The sequence below is a fragment of the Podospora pseudoanserina genome, chromosome 1 (genome assembly GCF_035222485.1).
Source record: "Podospora pseudoanserina strain CBS 124.78 chromosome 1, whole genome shotgun sequence".
Lineage (NCBI taxonomy): Eukaryota > Fungi > Ascomycota > Sordariomycetes > Sordariales > Podosporaceae > Podospora > Podospora pseudoanserina.
The window spans coordinates 7,185,962-7,199,588 of record NC_085920.1 but is presented as its reverse complement, the minus strand read 5'-3'; the positions used below and the strand labels follow the sequence as shown (position 1 = coordinate 7,199,588).

At 53.8% G+C, this 13,627-nt stretch overlaps 5 protein-coding genes across 5 annotated transcripts; 3 read left to right on the top strand and 2 right to left on the bottom strand.

Annotated features, from left to right (window-relative positions):
- Positions 1-1,410: 1,410 nt before the first annotated feature.
- On the top strand, positions 1,411-5,191 carry RIM9 (regulator of ime2). Its single transcript, XM_062943282.1, has 3 exons — positions 1,411-2,625; positions 2,688-4,095; positions 4,160-5,191. Exons 1-3 carry the CDS (start codon positions 2,439-2,441, stop codon positions 4,668-4,670), a joined length of 2,106 nt encoding a protein of 701 aa, XP_062806362.1. The 5' UTR covers positions 1,411-2,438; the 3' UTR covers positions 4,671-5,191.
- Positions 5,192-5,674: 483 nt separating this feature from the next.
- Positions 5,675-7,870, bottom strand: QC764_120210 (uncharacterized protein). Its single transcript, XM_062943281.1, has 2 exons — positions 6,655-7,870; positions 5,675-6,584 (listed from the first exon to the last, which is right to left on the bottom strand). Exons 1-2 carry the CDS (start codon positions 7,690-7,692, stop codon positions 6,177-6,179), a joined length of 1,446 nt encoding a protein of 481 aa, XP_062806361.1. The 5' UTR covers positions 7,693-7,870; the 3' UTR covers positions 5,675-6,176.
- QC764_120200 (uncharacterized protein) lies at positions 7,828-8,517 on the top strand (the record flags this gene model as incomplete). Its single annotated transcript, XM_062943280.1, has 3 exons — positions 7,828-7,839; positions 8,183-8,389; positions 8,446-8,517. The coding sequence occupies 3 exons, from the start codon at positions 7,828-7,830 to the stop codon at positions 8,515-8,517; spliced, it is 291 nt and encodes a 96-aa protein (XP_062806360.1).
- Positions 8,518-8,853: 336 nt separating this feature from the next.
- On the bottom strand, positions 8,854-10,221 carry QC764_120190 (uncharacterized protein; the record flags this gene model as incomplete). The annotated part of the gene is given in 3 exon segments (XM_062943279.1): positions 8,854-8,964; positions 8,977-9,632; positions 9,712-10,221. 3 exon segments carry the CDS (start codon positions 9,992-9,994, stop codon positions 8,854-8,856), a joined length of 1,050 nt encoding a protein of 349 aa, XP_062806359.1. The 5' UTR covers positions 9,995-10,221.
- A 215-nt stretch (positions 10,222-10,436) lies between these two features.
- Positions 10,437-13,451, top strand: QC764_120180 (uncharacterized protein; the record flags this gene model as incomplete). The annotated part of the gene is made up of 1 exon (XM_062943278.1): positions 10,437-13,451. One exon carries the CDS (start codon positions 10,437-10,439, stop codon positions 13,449-13,451), a length of 3,015 nt encoding a protein of 1,004 aa, XP_062806358.1.
- Between the last annotated feature and the right edge of the window lie 176 nt (positions 13,452-13,627).

Below are 13,627 nucleotides of genomic sequence, written 5' to 3'. Positions count from 1 at the left end.
GTCGCAAGTCTTCTCTATTCTATGTGGGCCTGTCGCAGAGCTAGCTAGGTTCTGCGGCCGTGTTTGACCTTGACGATACCTCACCCACCAGTTTGCAACGGGGTAGTTAAACATACATGAGCGGCTGTAAACAACAGCCCCTTGATACCTCCGGTTGAAAGAGAAGATCTGGGGATATCAAACCAGCAGGGATCCGTATGTGGAGCTATCTGCATCTGAGATGTGGATGTGTGGACCTGCCATGAAGCTTGTTCTGAAACTAAGATAACGCGGTACCAGTAAGGCTGCCCAGAATTAGTGAGGGCGGAGGTATCCCCTAACAAACTGGCGACAGCCTCTCCCTTGCCCTCTTTGGGTGCCAGACCGGGTTCACAAGGTGGCGGACCATGGGGTTGAAAACAATGCGACAGTGTTTGCGGTTGGTGATAGCTGCCTGACGAAGCTTGGTGAAGCTTGATACAGCAGTCCTTTGGGGTCCAGAAGCCATACACGGATTGTTCATGGAATCCCGACGTAACATCCAGTTTTAAAACTGTGTAGCCAAATCAGGGCCAACAGCCGTAGCGGATTGCAACCCTGACTGCAAAAATGGCGAACGAGTGTGGGAGACAAGGAGAAGCGAGCGAGGAGGGAGAGAGAATGCCGGAAATTGGCCGCGACACCAACGACTGATAAAGGCTCGTCGCCGTGACGTTCCTCTTGCGTGAGGTTACGGCCACAGACGAGGCCTCGTCTTGACCATGACTCCCATGTTTGATTTTTTATTTTTTATTTTATTTTGGCGCCGTCTGAGCCAAACGTCAACTCGATGCTCATATCCCGACTCGCCTGCTCTCTCCTGCTGAGCTGGCAGTGGCCTTTTGTTGCCATCACGGGCTTTGTTCGGCTCCCAGAAAAGCCTGGTTGTGAGACTCGAGCTGCGTCAGTTAGTGAGGCGTCTCGTCCAATGATTGCGTCGTCCCGCAAAGCTCCCGCCATGGTGCCATCCTGCAAGGACGCCTCGGCTTGTGCTGTTTCCCGGTATTCTTGCATTTCATGACTGTGTGCTCCGACCCACCATGCAAAGCGAGGTTTTTATTGCGTCGGCGGTCCTGCAGAAGCGTGCCATGTGCCTGTAGCCAGATCCAGCAACTCACGGGAATGACCTTCCTGATCCAGTTCGCGCAACCCAAAGCCACGGGAACCTGTAGACCTGAGAATATGGAATGGACCAGCCACTCGCCAGAGCCAGACTGACGGGCTCGCTGCGGGTGAGGATTCTTGGAGAAAGATAGGGGCCAAGGAAGCAGTGCTCCGAGTCTACTTCTGCTTTTCTCGGGACGACAGAGTGAGACCCGGCGGACGAGGTGGGGGGGCCTGAGGAAGAGCGGATCATGATTCCGGCGGCTGTAGGCTGCTCATACCGCAGGCCACGGGCTGAGTTTGACGTCCCGTCACCCAAGGAAGGCTGTGAGATGATACACAGACACCGTTGTGGAGTGTTTGTCAACCACCGCGCGGATTAGACCAGTCCATGCACTGACGACGACATTGATGAAGAGGGGCCCCAGGTTGTTCCTTCTTGGGGCTCCGGAGCGGGAAGTGATATCAGATGCAGGCGAGCAGGTGTCTCCAAGTTTCCAGAGGGCTCGGAAGACCTCAGCGTACATCGTAATCTCATGTGCATCGCATCAAGCGTGGAATGCCCGTGATGTGTTGAAGATTCTTCAGTGGTAATTACGCAGAAGCTGCGCCTCGAAGCGAGGTACGGCCAGGCCATCCCAGCCAAGAGCTAGGTGTGCGTGCTCGCTGTTCCCCACGTGCTTGCAGCGGGCAAGTGGCCCAGGCTCGACCCCCTAACGATTTTCCCACCCCCCATTTCCCGCTTCCAATTGCGCTCGCCCCGTCACCTCACCACCAGTGCTTCGCATCGCGCTGTGTGTGCAACTCGTCGTCGCCAATGTCAATGCATTCCCTTTGCTGGGAAATCGCGAACTAACTCGACTCCGGATCTCGAGAGAATCGAAGAGCGACAGCACCCGGCCGCCATCCCATCCCATTTCATCCCATCCTATCCCATCCTATCCCATCCTATCTCTTCAACAAAAGAAGAAGAAAAAAAACTGCTGGACGGAACACCAAGCGCCGCGCGCGACTACTTGCTGGACTTTGCCGAAATCAATCGTCGACAACAATGAGCGGCCGATGAACGAACTGCGAACTCCGCTACTGCGCAGCACATCCACGTTCGCTACAGTCTCGATCAATTCCTTCGCATGTATCTGACCGACCGTATGCGCACACGATCCTTGAGCATCACACTCCCTTCAGCCGCTCATACTACTCCGGTGGTTCACCTGAGGAATCGAACCTCGCTCTGACCTGCCGCGTCTTGACGACGCTGGCAATCTCACCTTGCACCACTTTCACGGTCCTCTCGCCTGGAGCTCTCTGTCAACATGCTGCGACCTGCGACACCGTTGTCGGTGCTTCTCTTCGCGGCATTCTGTCTACTGCTCCTCTCGTCTTTGTCGGCTCCGGTTATCAGCGCTATTCCGCTGGGTCAGTGGATGGGCGTTGACTTTGGAGTTTTTGGTTTCTGCAATGGCGGGAGCTGCACCCCTATAGAGATCGGCTACGATGTTCGTAAGTGTTATCATGTCGTACGGTTGTTGGCAATACTGCGGTTGCTAACCATCTCGACTCAGAACAACTCAGCGCCGATGGCTTTGACATCCCCGCGGGGACGCGAACTACCCTGACCACTCTTCTCGTCATCCACCCGGTCGCCGCGCTTCTGACGCTGATCATGTTCGTCTTGGCTGTTGTTGCCCACTTGCATAGCCCGGCTCACTCGGGTCGATACTTGTTAGCCTTGTTCATCTTTGGCATCTTCACCTTCCTGGTTTGCCTCTTGAGCTTCCTGGTCGATGTGCTCCTCTTCGTGCCGCACATGGCGTGGGGGTCCTACATCGTTCTGGCTGCTACGGTTTTGGTTGCCATCAGCGGGCTGGTTTCGTGTGCTATGCGTAGGACGATCGTTAGCAGAAAGGCCAGGAAGCAGCGCATCGCTGAAAATGCAGAGATGAGTGGAGAGAACTACTATAATCGGCAGTTGCAACAGGCTCCTCCTGTGTCCACTAGCCCTGCACCCCAGCAGCCTACTGTCCCGATGCTCAGCGGTGCCAACGGAAGACCAGACGCCCTCCCCGAATTTGCTGCATTCGAGAAGAAGGATGATCGAAGCAGTGATGAGAGGGTGCCGCTCACCTCGATGAGCCCGACTGACCGATCCCCAAACAACAACTACGCGACAGATGGCTCGACCACTTATGTCAACGATACAGGTCCTAATCCGTCGGACATCACGGCACAAAGGTCCATGACCAACACTCCGGGTTCGCGAGGTTATGCTGATCCCTCGCCTGGTCCTGACGGGTATCCTATGAGGGCACCCTCTTACGAACGGATGAATTCGAGAGGGAGAGGCGGAGGTCCTCCAGGAGGCTACAGAGGTCGCGGAGGATACCCGGGGCCCGGCAGGGGTGGTTACAATGGATATGGGCCATCACCAGGAGGAGGGCGCGGGGGGTATGGCGGTCCGCAGGGCCGTGGTGGTCACGGCACTCCGCCGAGTGTCAGGGGTGGGTATGGTTCACCGCCACCACGGGGTGGCGGTGGACGGCCTCTTCCGCCAAGCTATCGGGGAACTCCCGGGCCTTACGACAGAAGACCATCACCAGCAGGTCCATACGGGCCCGGGCCAGTCCCATATGATGCCCGGCAGCCATCACCAGGCCCGCCGTCCGCGCCTGGATATGTCAGCAGATCGGCCTCGAATGTGTCGGCTGGAGGATACAATGCTTACAACCCCAACAACCGCGACAGCCTTCCCAGGGCAGAGTCGCCACCACCGCTCCCAGGAATCGACGATGGCATTCCCACCCGGGCCGTGGAGATGGATGCGACGGGTAGCAACCGTGGCGTGGGACAATATGGAATCCGGGATAGCGATTCCGATGTTGCGGGTATGCTAGCCATGCAGCAGGCGAGGTTATCACCAGGGGCGAGACATGACACGTATGTCAGTGACGCCAGCAGATATAGCCAGGATGAGTAAGTTGCTTCCTCGATGCACCACCCCTTACCACGGCCTTGCCATAGTAACTTCTTTGTCCAGCACCGCATATGTCCCCCCTAGGCAAGCCTGGAATCAGAATCCGGTCAGGACCCCTTCACCACTTACAGCTGTTTCCACTCGGCCACCTTTTGATCTCAGGGGCGGTCCTGGCCCTAACCTCCAACCTCCACAACAGCAGCAAACAAACCCAGGGCTAAGACCGGCCCCTAGTGAGTACTACGAGGATGTGGACCCTCGCTTCGCCGAGCCTGCGCCTCCCGCAGCTAGTAATTCACCCCGGCCAAGAACACCTCCTCTGCAGCCCCTACAGTTGGCTAACTCATACGAGGACATTCCCCAGGGCGCCCGCAGCCCGGCCGAATCTGAGCGGTCTAATTTCACGTCTATTTCGCAGCGCGGGATCAACCCTCGGTGGCAGCCACCACCAGAGATGCCGCAAATGATACCCCGGCGACCAGTTGGGAATAACGGTCCCCGCCCTGCCGATCTACTTCTTAATTCCAATCCAGACTTTGAACTACCCACACGAGGAGGGGGTAATCCGAGATGAGCAGGGCGGTAACCAATCCAAAAAGGAAGAAAGGAAGAGTTGGGGGGGGAAGGGGAAGTGGAGGTGTTTATGATACCCAGAAGTTTCACAACAATGAGTGTGAACTTTTATACAACACAACAAACCATCAACCAGAGCAAATTTCTTGCGCTTTTCTTTCGAGTTTCTGTCAACAAAGGGGCAAAAAAAAAAAAAGGGGATTCGTCTTTTATTGGACGACGAAAAAGTACAGTACTACCCTCAAACTTCGGTGGTGAACAAACCCAGTATATAGGATCATTTTTCCTGTCGGTTCTCGGTTGTTTTTTTATTTTATATTTCTACGCCCATCCTCGGGTGCTATGGATTGTTCGGTGGCAAGTTTCGCCAGACATTTTTTCTTGGTATAGTATTGTTTCATGACGGGGACAGAGAGCTTAGCATCGCTTTCTTTCTGTTGTCACTCTCGGTGTTTTGTCAAGAGGGTTGTTTGGGTACTATTTGTTGTAGGTTAGGTAATCAAGAAGTCAGCAGAAAAGGGGAGGATGGACGGGTGAATGGGAGGGCATGAGTGCGGTGAGATGGTCGGAGAAAGGGGCGGGCGACAGCAGCAGCGAGCATACTTCATAGTCATAGCGAGGGATGGAAACTGAAAGACGCATTTGCGTGGAAAAACTCTTTGCTTGCAACCTTGGACAATTTCATGTCTTGCGAGCCTGAGAACCACCAACACACCAGTCCAACACTGATCGCCATTCTTGATGTGTCCATCGCCTTTCACTGCAACCCCTCGTATGTCCCGAGAGGTTCATCTTGTACCGGTGTCCTGGTTTCAATCAAAACATGTGTTACCAACTATCAACTCACACCTTTTTTAAACCAGGGATAGGCTTCTTGATCATTTATTATTATTATTATTTTTTTCATGTTTTTTTTATATTTGTTTTTGTACTTGATTTTTTTTACTTTTATCTTTTTTTTTTTTTTTTTTTTTAAAAAAAAACACCAAACTATCTTTCGAAGCTTGTTGAAGACGTTGCTTGGGGAGGCCATCCTATATTAACTTGTTTTACACTGCCATTATTTTCATCCAACAGTGTGCCGCATCAACAACACCCGCGTCTCTTCAACCTCTCGCCAAGCACATACCCCATCGATTTCCAGTGTGTACTATTTATTTTCTCTATCCGCTTCACAGTGTCTTGACCAGCCTTATCTCCGTGACGGCTTGAGCATCCTTCGCCGTCTCTTGATCTGCATGTTTGTCACCCTGCTGGTCTTCCCCCACAGCTCGACCAATTCCCTATTTCCTTCCTGATCTTCCCTTTCTAAAAAAATAAAAAATAATATAAAATAAAAAAATAAAAAAATTCTCCAAAAAATCAACAAGAATAAAAATTCGAATCCATCCATACAAGTAATCATAAACGTGATTTTTATTCTCTGCCCCATTTCCCCCAAGGGCCATGCCCACCACGCAAATCTTTTCACAAGCAAACCGTCTGCTTCTCATCTTTCGGGAGAGCCTTACTCTTCCAACCGCACCCCCCCATTCCTGGCTTCCCATTCCTTAACCGCGTCCGCCAGAGAAATGATGTAATGCTGGCTGTCGAAATCAACGCCTTCCAGCCCCCCATTGGTATCCATCCGATCATCGCCGTCAGCGGCTCCTCCGACGTGGACTTTCTCATGATGTTGCGCATAGTGAGCACGAACGCAGGCCGGAGAACACCACGCTGTGGGCTTCTTCAGATTGACAACACATTCCTTGCAGAATCGGACGTCTGCCGGAGTGGCAAGAACGTCCGACATCTTAGTGTCTTCGTCATGTGCCGCATGGTTGTTGTTTGGAATCTGCCGCCCCCCGGATGAGTCCACACGAGCGTGAACACATGTAGGACCGGCGGAACAACTGTGAGCCTTGAGATGATTTCTCTGATGGGGAAAACAGCATCAGCATCTTCCAAGACGAGAGCAGACAGCCAGGGGGAAAAGGCAGACTTACATATCCTTCGTGTTCGCACTCAAAGCCACAATAGACAGTCATCTCTGCGCCATCGAGCTCGTACCCAGAAAGGAGCGCGCAGACGGTGCAAAGTCTGAAGCTCGAAGGGTTGACGGGATTCCGGCACACCGAGCATGGTGGCAAGTTCGTCAGCCCGTCAGGTATCACGCTCCTCTGCTGCTCGGCAAGCCGTCTCTTGTTTTCTGCCTTTTTGGCCTTCTCCAGCTCGTAGGCAGCCTGCCCTCTCCTCAGCTCCGCCAGCCTTGCCTCGACCTTTTTGATCTCGTCCTGGGCGCTAGACAATCTTTGATGGTCACTCAAGATTGCGTCCTTGACTTGTTCCATGCTGGCATTGTCCTGTGCGAGCATGTTGTAGTATTTTGCGTGGACCTCGGGCACCTCGCCACTCGGGCTACCGTCAGTCGGTTGTGATGGTGTCGCAAAGAGGGCTTCCTTGAGCACCTCTATCCTCTCAGTGTGATTTGTGGCTGCAAGAAGTCCTCTGGACAAATCATCTATTGGCAGACTTTTGCTGCCTGACAACTTCTTCAACGATGTCGATACAGCAGTCATGAGCTCCTCGATTGGTGCCGATCCTGCGGTGAACCTTTCTAGTTGTTCGGCGATGGCTGCCTTGTCCTCGTCTTGCACCATGGATCTCAATCTCAGCGTTGTCAGGCTGTCAGCATACCATCGCTCTTTTTGTTTCTTTACATGTTCGTCAAGAAGGCCTGGATGGATCTGATACTGCTTTGCCTTTTCGATAAGATCTGCCAGCTTTTCAAGAAAAGATGGGGGGGCGGATGTGAACCATTCGCCTTGGGATGAGAGTGACGGGTCTTTCAGCAAGTCTGCCGGAGGACAGTTGAAATATCTGGCCCGGTAGAGGTCCAAGAGGCTACCGTAGCAGGACGAACAGGCTATTAAAGGGTTGTCGCCGTGAGTCGCCGCATGATTTTGTTGTATTGCAGAAGCCTCCGAGTCGAAACGAGCGTCTTGTGCAGCGGCGAGGGCACATTGGAGAAGGATGGCGGTCATGGTGCAGTAAAGAAGGGGGGGTTTGGGAACCCCAATCCCGACGAGACGTGGTAATGATCCGATAGTTCGGATGATCCCTCTCGATGGGATGTGTACGTGTAACCACTGATGGTGTAATTGATTGACTGAGACAGAATGATGCGCTTGGTATGGGTGTGTTGAAAGTGAGAGTGCTTCCTCAAAGTGACCTTGAGGTGAGATGGGTCCTGCAGAGAACATGCTCCACACCGAGCTTGAAATGCCAAGCCTGCCGTGGGACCTGCCCCTGCGCATTCCAGAACTTGGCTCGTCTTGGCAGGCGCGTTGTGCAAAGGTCACAACGGCTCAAGCGCAGCGCATTCCGTTTCTTTCTTGTGTGCAATATTCATAACTCGAAGTCCTCCAGCAAAGCAGCAACACCACAACAAGTGCGCAAATATGGCAAGTCTTAACCCTCAAAATATCAAGTCCCTCAAGATGCAGCCGCTAACGAAACATTGCTTCACGCTAGGCCGACAAACTTCGTACCCAACAAGAGCTCGAGCGGCTGCAGGCCAAGTACATCGGCACCGGGCACCCAGACACGACGAGTTGGGAGTGGAAGACAAACATCAACCGCGACACCTACTCCAGCATCGTCGGCCACCCACCCCTCCTCTCGTATATTGCGCTGGCATCGAATGAGCCTGTTACCAAAGTGCGCGCCGAGATGATCAGAGTCAGGAGCCCGTTGCACTGAAAAAGCAGAGCATGTGCTGACGTGTCTAACAACAGAAAATGATACAGCCCGCCGGACCACCACCAGCGAGAGAAGAGGATACGATCATGGGTGGACACCAAAGCTGAATGAGGGATGGCAGCATCTCTCATATCGCATTTGCACATTTGCACATTTGCACGACATGACGACGGAGTAAACACCACAGGAACGGGCAAGTTGGGGGTGATCAATCAGGCCAGCCAAAGTAGCCCATCTCTTTTCCAACACGCTCATGGTGGCTGATGCAACACCTGGGAGGATGCTCGCCCCTGGCAGTTCCCAGTATCATCGCTGCAGGTGATAACAGTACGGCCTCCTGGCCAATCCCAGACGATCGCAAATACCCATAGGACGAATTCTACAATGATACCCCTTTAGACGCCAAAACACCTTGATTCCATGGTATGCGTGTCCCTTCCTTTTTACGCATGCCTCCTTCTCTGCCCATTACTCGGTCCGGCCTCTTGCATCTCCTCGTCCTCCTGGACCTCATCTTCATCACTCAATCCCTGCTCCTGCTCCTGCTCCTGCTCCTGCTCACGTATCTCCGGTTTCCTCTCCTTGACGCCCTTTAAGCTAATCTGAATCTTTGACTCCAACTCTGGGTCCGAGCCACCGTAGATGGTCCTGACAAAGCCCGCAATTGACTCCTTGGGCACCTCTGCCTTCCCTCTTGGTCCAACATGCCACGTAGTAGAGTCGTCGTCGCCGTTGCCCCTGTTATCCACCATCCTGACCAGATACCCATGTTTGATCATCCTCTGTAGCACAACGTCGGTCTTCTCCGTGGGGTTAGCAGGATCGTTTGGGTTCATGCTGGGCATATATTCGGCGGCGTTGAGCCGGGCCAGATGCCTCCTGAGGCGGGTATCACTGAGCTCGCCTCCCGAGATGGTGATGAGCGAGATGATCGTGGTGTACAGGGCCGTGTACGCTGCTTCACCTTCGGCGGACACGACCTTTGAGGGCCGGGTGAGAGCGGGGGTTCGAAGCTCCTCTGGCAGGATGTTGGTAAGAATGTAGGCATTCGATGTGGCTTCCTTTTGGGACTGGCTTTTGGCGGCTTTCCGCTTCTGCTCGGTGGTCATGAGATTCTTATCCCTAGCTGGAAGTTCCACCATTTCCATGCCAAAAACTGCTCGGAGCTGTTTCTGAGCTCCGGCAAATGCTGTTTTGAACTGCCGGCCATTTGTACCGAGAACTAAGGAGGGAGGGGGTTAGTATATATGGTATCATGGGAGGGGCAGGAAGAAAAGAAAGAAAAAAAAAAGGACACAAACCTTTCTCCCTAATGGCGTCTCTCCGAATGGGGGTCCGTGAGAAATCACATGCGATGGCATACCGGACCAATCCTTTTATCAACTGGCTGAGCTCCTCGTTTGGAGGGCCATTCATCATTTCATCGGCAGCACCATCTGAGGCGTATTGATCATCTTGTGGCTCATGCATGTCGACATCTTCATCCTCATCGACCGGCCGTTGGCGGCGGCTCTGCTGGAGTCTGGGCATTGTCTCAAGCATATACTCATCCCTGCATCGAAGGGCGGTGGAACTGGCATACATGAGACTGTCGGTTGGTTTGATGGCGGCTAACAAAGAGGGTGTTCGTATCGGCGATGATGTCAGACAGTGACTCTGGGGTTGATGAAATGAAAATGGTGGGGGGAAAAGGAAAACGCGTCCAACATAGTTTAATTGATTCTTGGCGCGTCAAACGCCAGCTGTTACTTTACGTGACCCCATGTGCCTTTGTTTTCTTTTTTTTATTGGTTTTTTTTTATGGTTTTTTGCCTGCCGGGAAGTTGGAAAGTGGGTTGGGGACGTTGTGAAGGACCCACCTAAAATATTCAATCTGCAAGGTGCTCGTTGTCGCAGAAGTTGCGACTGGGTATGGTGAGAGCGACATCTTAATTTTTTCGACATACGGCAAAAGAAACGGGCTCTTGGCGGTGATATTTCTCTCATTGGGTTTGAAGTTCAAGGAAAAAGGAAAACACCAAATCAAATGCTCAGGCGACAGGTGACTGGCAGCGCCAGCTTTGTTTGCTTGAGGTGCCGGCTTCAGTTGGCAGGCGCTGCAGGTTCGGGTTTTCTGTCGGCTTCGGGCACCGGCGCAAGAGTCGCAAACCGATCGTCGAGATACTTTGGAAGTCGACCTGTTTCTTCGCTCCCCGCGCTGTCCAGGCATACCGTTTTGCCGCTTTCGCGTCAACGATCGCATTCACGATGCTACGCTGCTGGTTCTTCGTCCGGGTCGAAACCGAGCTCTGAAGACGAACCCGAGATCACGACGGAAAATTTCTTCGAAGTCGAGGTGACAGAAGTCAAGAAGAGGAAAAGAATTCAGAGGATCCTCGAGCCAGCCCCATGGGAACTGGAAGCTGCCGAGGAGGAACAAAAGAGAAGCCCAGAGGCTAGCGGAGAGAAAATTCAGCAGGAAATCCAGCAGGAAATCCAGCAGGATATTGCGCGGGAAATCGAGGAGTATGGCCAACGGCTTTGGAGTGAGGGCCTGGTAGAAGACCAAAGTGATGGCGGTTTCGAAAGTCCAGAGAACCCAGCCGCATGGAGCGAGCACCCACCCGCGTGGAGCGACAGATCCAGAAGATCGGGCGAACATGCCGCAAACAAGAGCATGTACTGGCCCTTTCCTCAATTCAAAGACTCGAAAGACTCGAAAAGCTGGAAGTCCAAGGGGCAACTTGTCGAAGCTGAAAGGGAGAACCTGGGGTTGGATATGCTGGGCAAGCCAGCGACGGCAATCGTGCTTCGAAAAAAGCCCCTTAGGCGACTGGAAAAACTCACCACGGGAGGCAAAGATCTAGAGCTGGGGCAGACTTCGGCTATGTTGCAGAATCTGCTTGAAGGGGGCGCTGGTAGTCTCACCTCGGAGGAAATACTGCTCAACATTCACGAGCTGCGACCGGCAGACGAGCGGGTGCTGAACGAGGAGGAATTTGTCACGCTCAAGGATACTCTCATGCAAGGTTTCACGGTTCCCCAACTCAACGCATATGTTGAGACGTGGAACTCGGCCCGCCAATTCAAAGATCCGGGAGATGCCAACACGACAGTCCCTCCCTGGATTTTGGAGATCCGCCCATGGGTTGCGGCCGCTGAAAACACCCCGCCAGATCTGGATGGAAAGCTTTGGGGTTACGTTTCCCAAGGGGCTCCTCCCAAGGAGAAGCTGGTGGTGCGTTTGATGCGCATGTGCTGGGATCTGTCGTGCAGCCGTGTTCTCGAGGGACAAGGCTACTTGGATGTGAAGCTGCGAAAGGCCGAGTTTGACATGCTGACCCTTGGTGGTAAGAGGTGGTTAAGAGATATCTCGCGCACCCTGTTGAAAAACGGAAAGCAGATCGAGATGTTCCCCAGCTCGCAATACCTTTCGATCACCGCACCCAAACACACTGCTGACTTGATTCTCGACCGTCTCAACCAGCTGCTGTCCCACATGAAAACAGTTCAGTTCAACGCCAGCTTCATCACCCCAGGGCCTCTGGCGATCGAGCCGGCGGTTTTGAATCAGGTCGAAACCATGACAAACAGCATTATTCGCCGTAGCCCGTCCGGCGACAAGATCCTCGTCACCTGGATTCAGCTGCCTGGACGAGACGCAGTCACCGAAAACCACGGCGAGCAGGTGCTCCGTCTGTTGAGCTACGCCTACCGTGAGGACCCTCGTGCTTCTCGGTCCCTGGTTGAAACCCCCGAGGCTTCCTCCAAGGCTCGCTTTGTTCCCGAGGTGGACTGCGGTCCCAAGCTCCCCTGGCACGAGCGCAGCAAGTCTTGGGCCAGATGGACAGCCGCCACGAACAAGGTCCCACCAAAATCAACACGAGCAACCGACGATGAGGATGTTTCCCCCCCCGACCAAACGACAACAACCTCATCCACCAAAAACCCAATCCCCACCTCCATCGTCACCCACCCCATCGAATTCAAAGACCGCACCGAAGCCCTCCCCGTCAACAAAGCCGACTACTCCCCCGGCTGGTCCCTCCACCCCAAAACCGACACCACCGCCGTTTTTGGCCATGTCCTCTTCTCCTCCGTTTCCCCCTCAACCACCGCCCCTCCGGCCCCCGATCTCCCTCGAACATTCGCCCCTGTCCTGCCCTGTGTCCGTTTCCTGTCTCTCGAATCCAACCTCAAAAACCCCGGGCTCTGGCACATGATCACAGTCCTCCGGTTCATCCCCGCCCCTGACACCGACCCATCCCTCATCTCTTCGGCCCCCAATTTGGAAGTCCGCATCGAGTCGGACCACCGCGAGATCAAAGAACTCAAGGACCTCCGCGCGGTGATCAACGACCACGACGCCGACCTCCCCCTCCCCGAATCACCCTCTGACGTGAGGCTTCATCAGACAAAGTACTATGATCTCCCGGGGACAGGGATCAAGGAGCACGCCGAGCCGATGTTTGAGTTCCTCAGGGACAGCACGCTTAAGCCGTGGGAGGAGAAGCTGGCGACACCGGCGAGTTTGGATGGGTTGAGGTTGCCGAGGAGATTGTTTGCTGGGAAGGAAGGGGAGGAAGGGGAGGAAGGGGAGGTGGAGATGGATTACATGTTTGCGGGACTGGAGATCCATCGGATGATCATGAGTGAGTGGGGGGGTTTTAGGATGAGATACACGCATGTTAGCGGGGGGTTTAGGAGGGGGGTGAGGAGTGAGGTTGCGTTGGATGCGGTGCCTGTTGAGGCTGCTAAGGAGGGGGTTGTGGAAGAGGGGGTAGCCGAGCAGGAGGATGAAAGGTTCCTGGCAGCGGAGGAGGTCATGGGGGAGATTGGGGAGGGGGCTGATTTGGTGGAAGCCATCGATGAGGCTCTGGTTATGGCTGAGCCGGCTGAGAAGCCGGAGGTCAAGGAGAAGAGCGTGGAAGAGTTGACAAGGGAGTATCTCGAGGCGGTGGGGAAGTTTGCGAGGGGAGAGGTGCTGGTTGGGGAGGATGGGGAGGTGAAGAAGGAGGGGGTGAAGTGGTTTGGGGACTGGGTGGGGGCCGGGGAAAAATAAGGAGTGGGGTGATGGAAGGAAATCTGTTGTGTGTATAAAAGCAACTGCATCTCTCTACTGAGGGTCAATGTACAAAGAAAGTGACGAGGAACGGTGGTGTGTATGATAGATCATATGGTGGGCTGCATATAGAGAGAGACATAGATAAACTGCATATGGGAACGTCGCTTTTGGAC

What these genes read in the sequence shown, in the direction of transcription:
- RIM9 (XM_062943282.1), top strand. Translation starts at nt 2,439, where the DNA reads ATGCTGCGACCTGCGACACCGTTGTCGGTGCTTCTCTTCGCGGCATTC. An exon ending in AGAGATCGGCTACGATGTTC is followed by an intron (nt 2,626 to 2,687) that starts GTAAGTGTTATC and finishes ATCTCGACTCAG; the next exon opens with AACAACTCAGCGCCGATGGC. An exon ending in AGCAGATATAGCCAGGATGA is followed by an intron (nt 4,096 to 4,159) that starts GTAAGTTGCTTC and finishes TTCTTTGTCCAG; the next exon opens with CACCGCATATGTCCCCCCTA.
- QC764_120210 (XM_062943281.1), bottom strand. Translation starts at nt 7,692, where the DNA reads ATGACCGCCATCCTTCTCCAATGTGCCCTCGCCGCTGCACAAGACGCT. An exon ending in AGTGCGAACACGAAGGATAT is followed by an intron (nt 6,585 to 6,654) that starts GTAAGTCTGCCT and finishes TTTCCCCATCAG; the next exon opens with AGAAATCATCTCAAGGCTCA.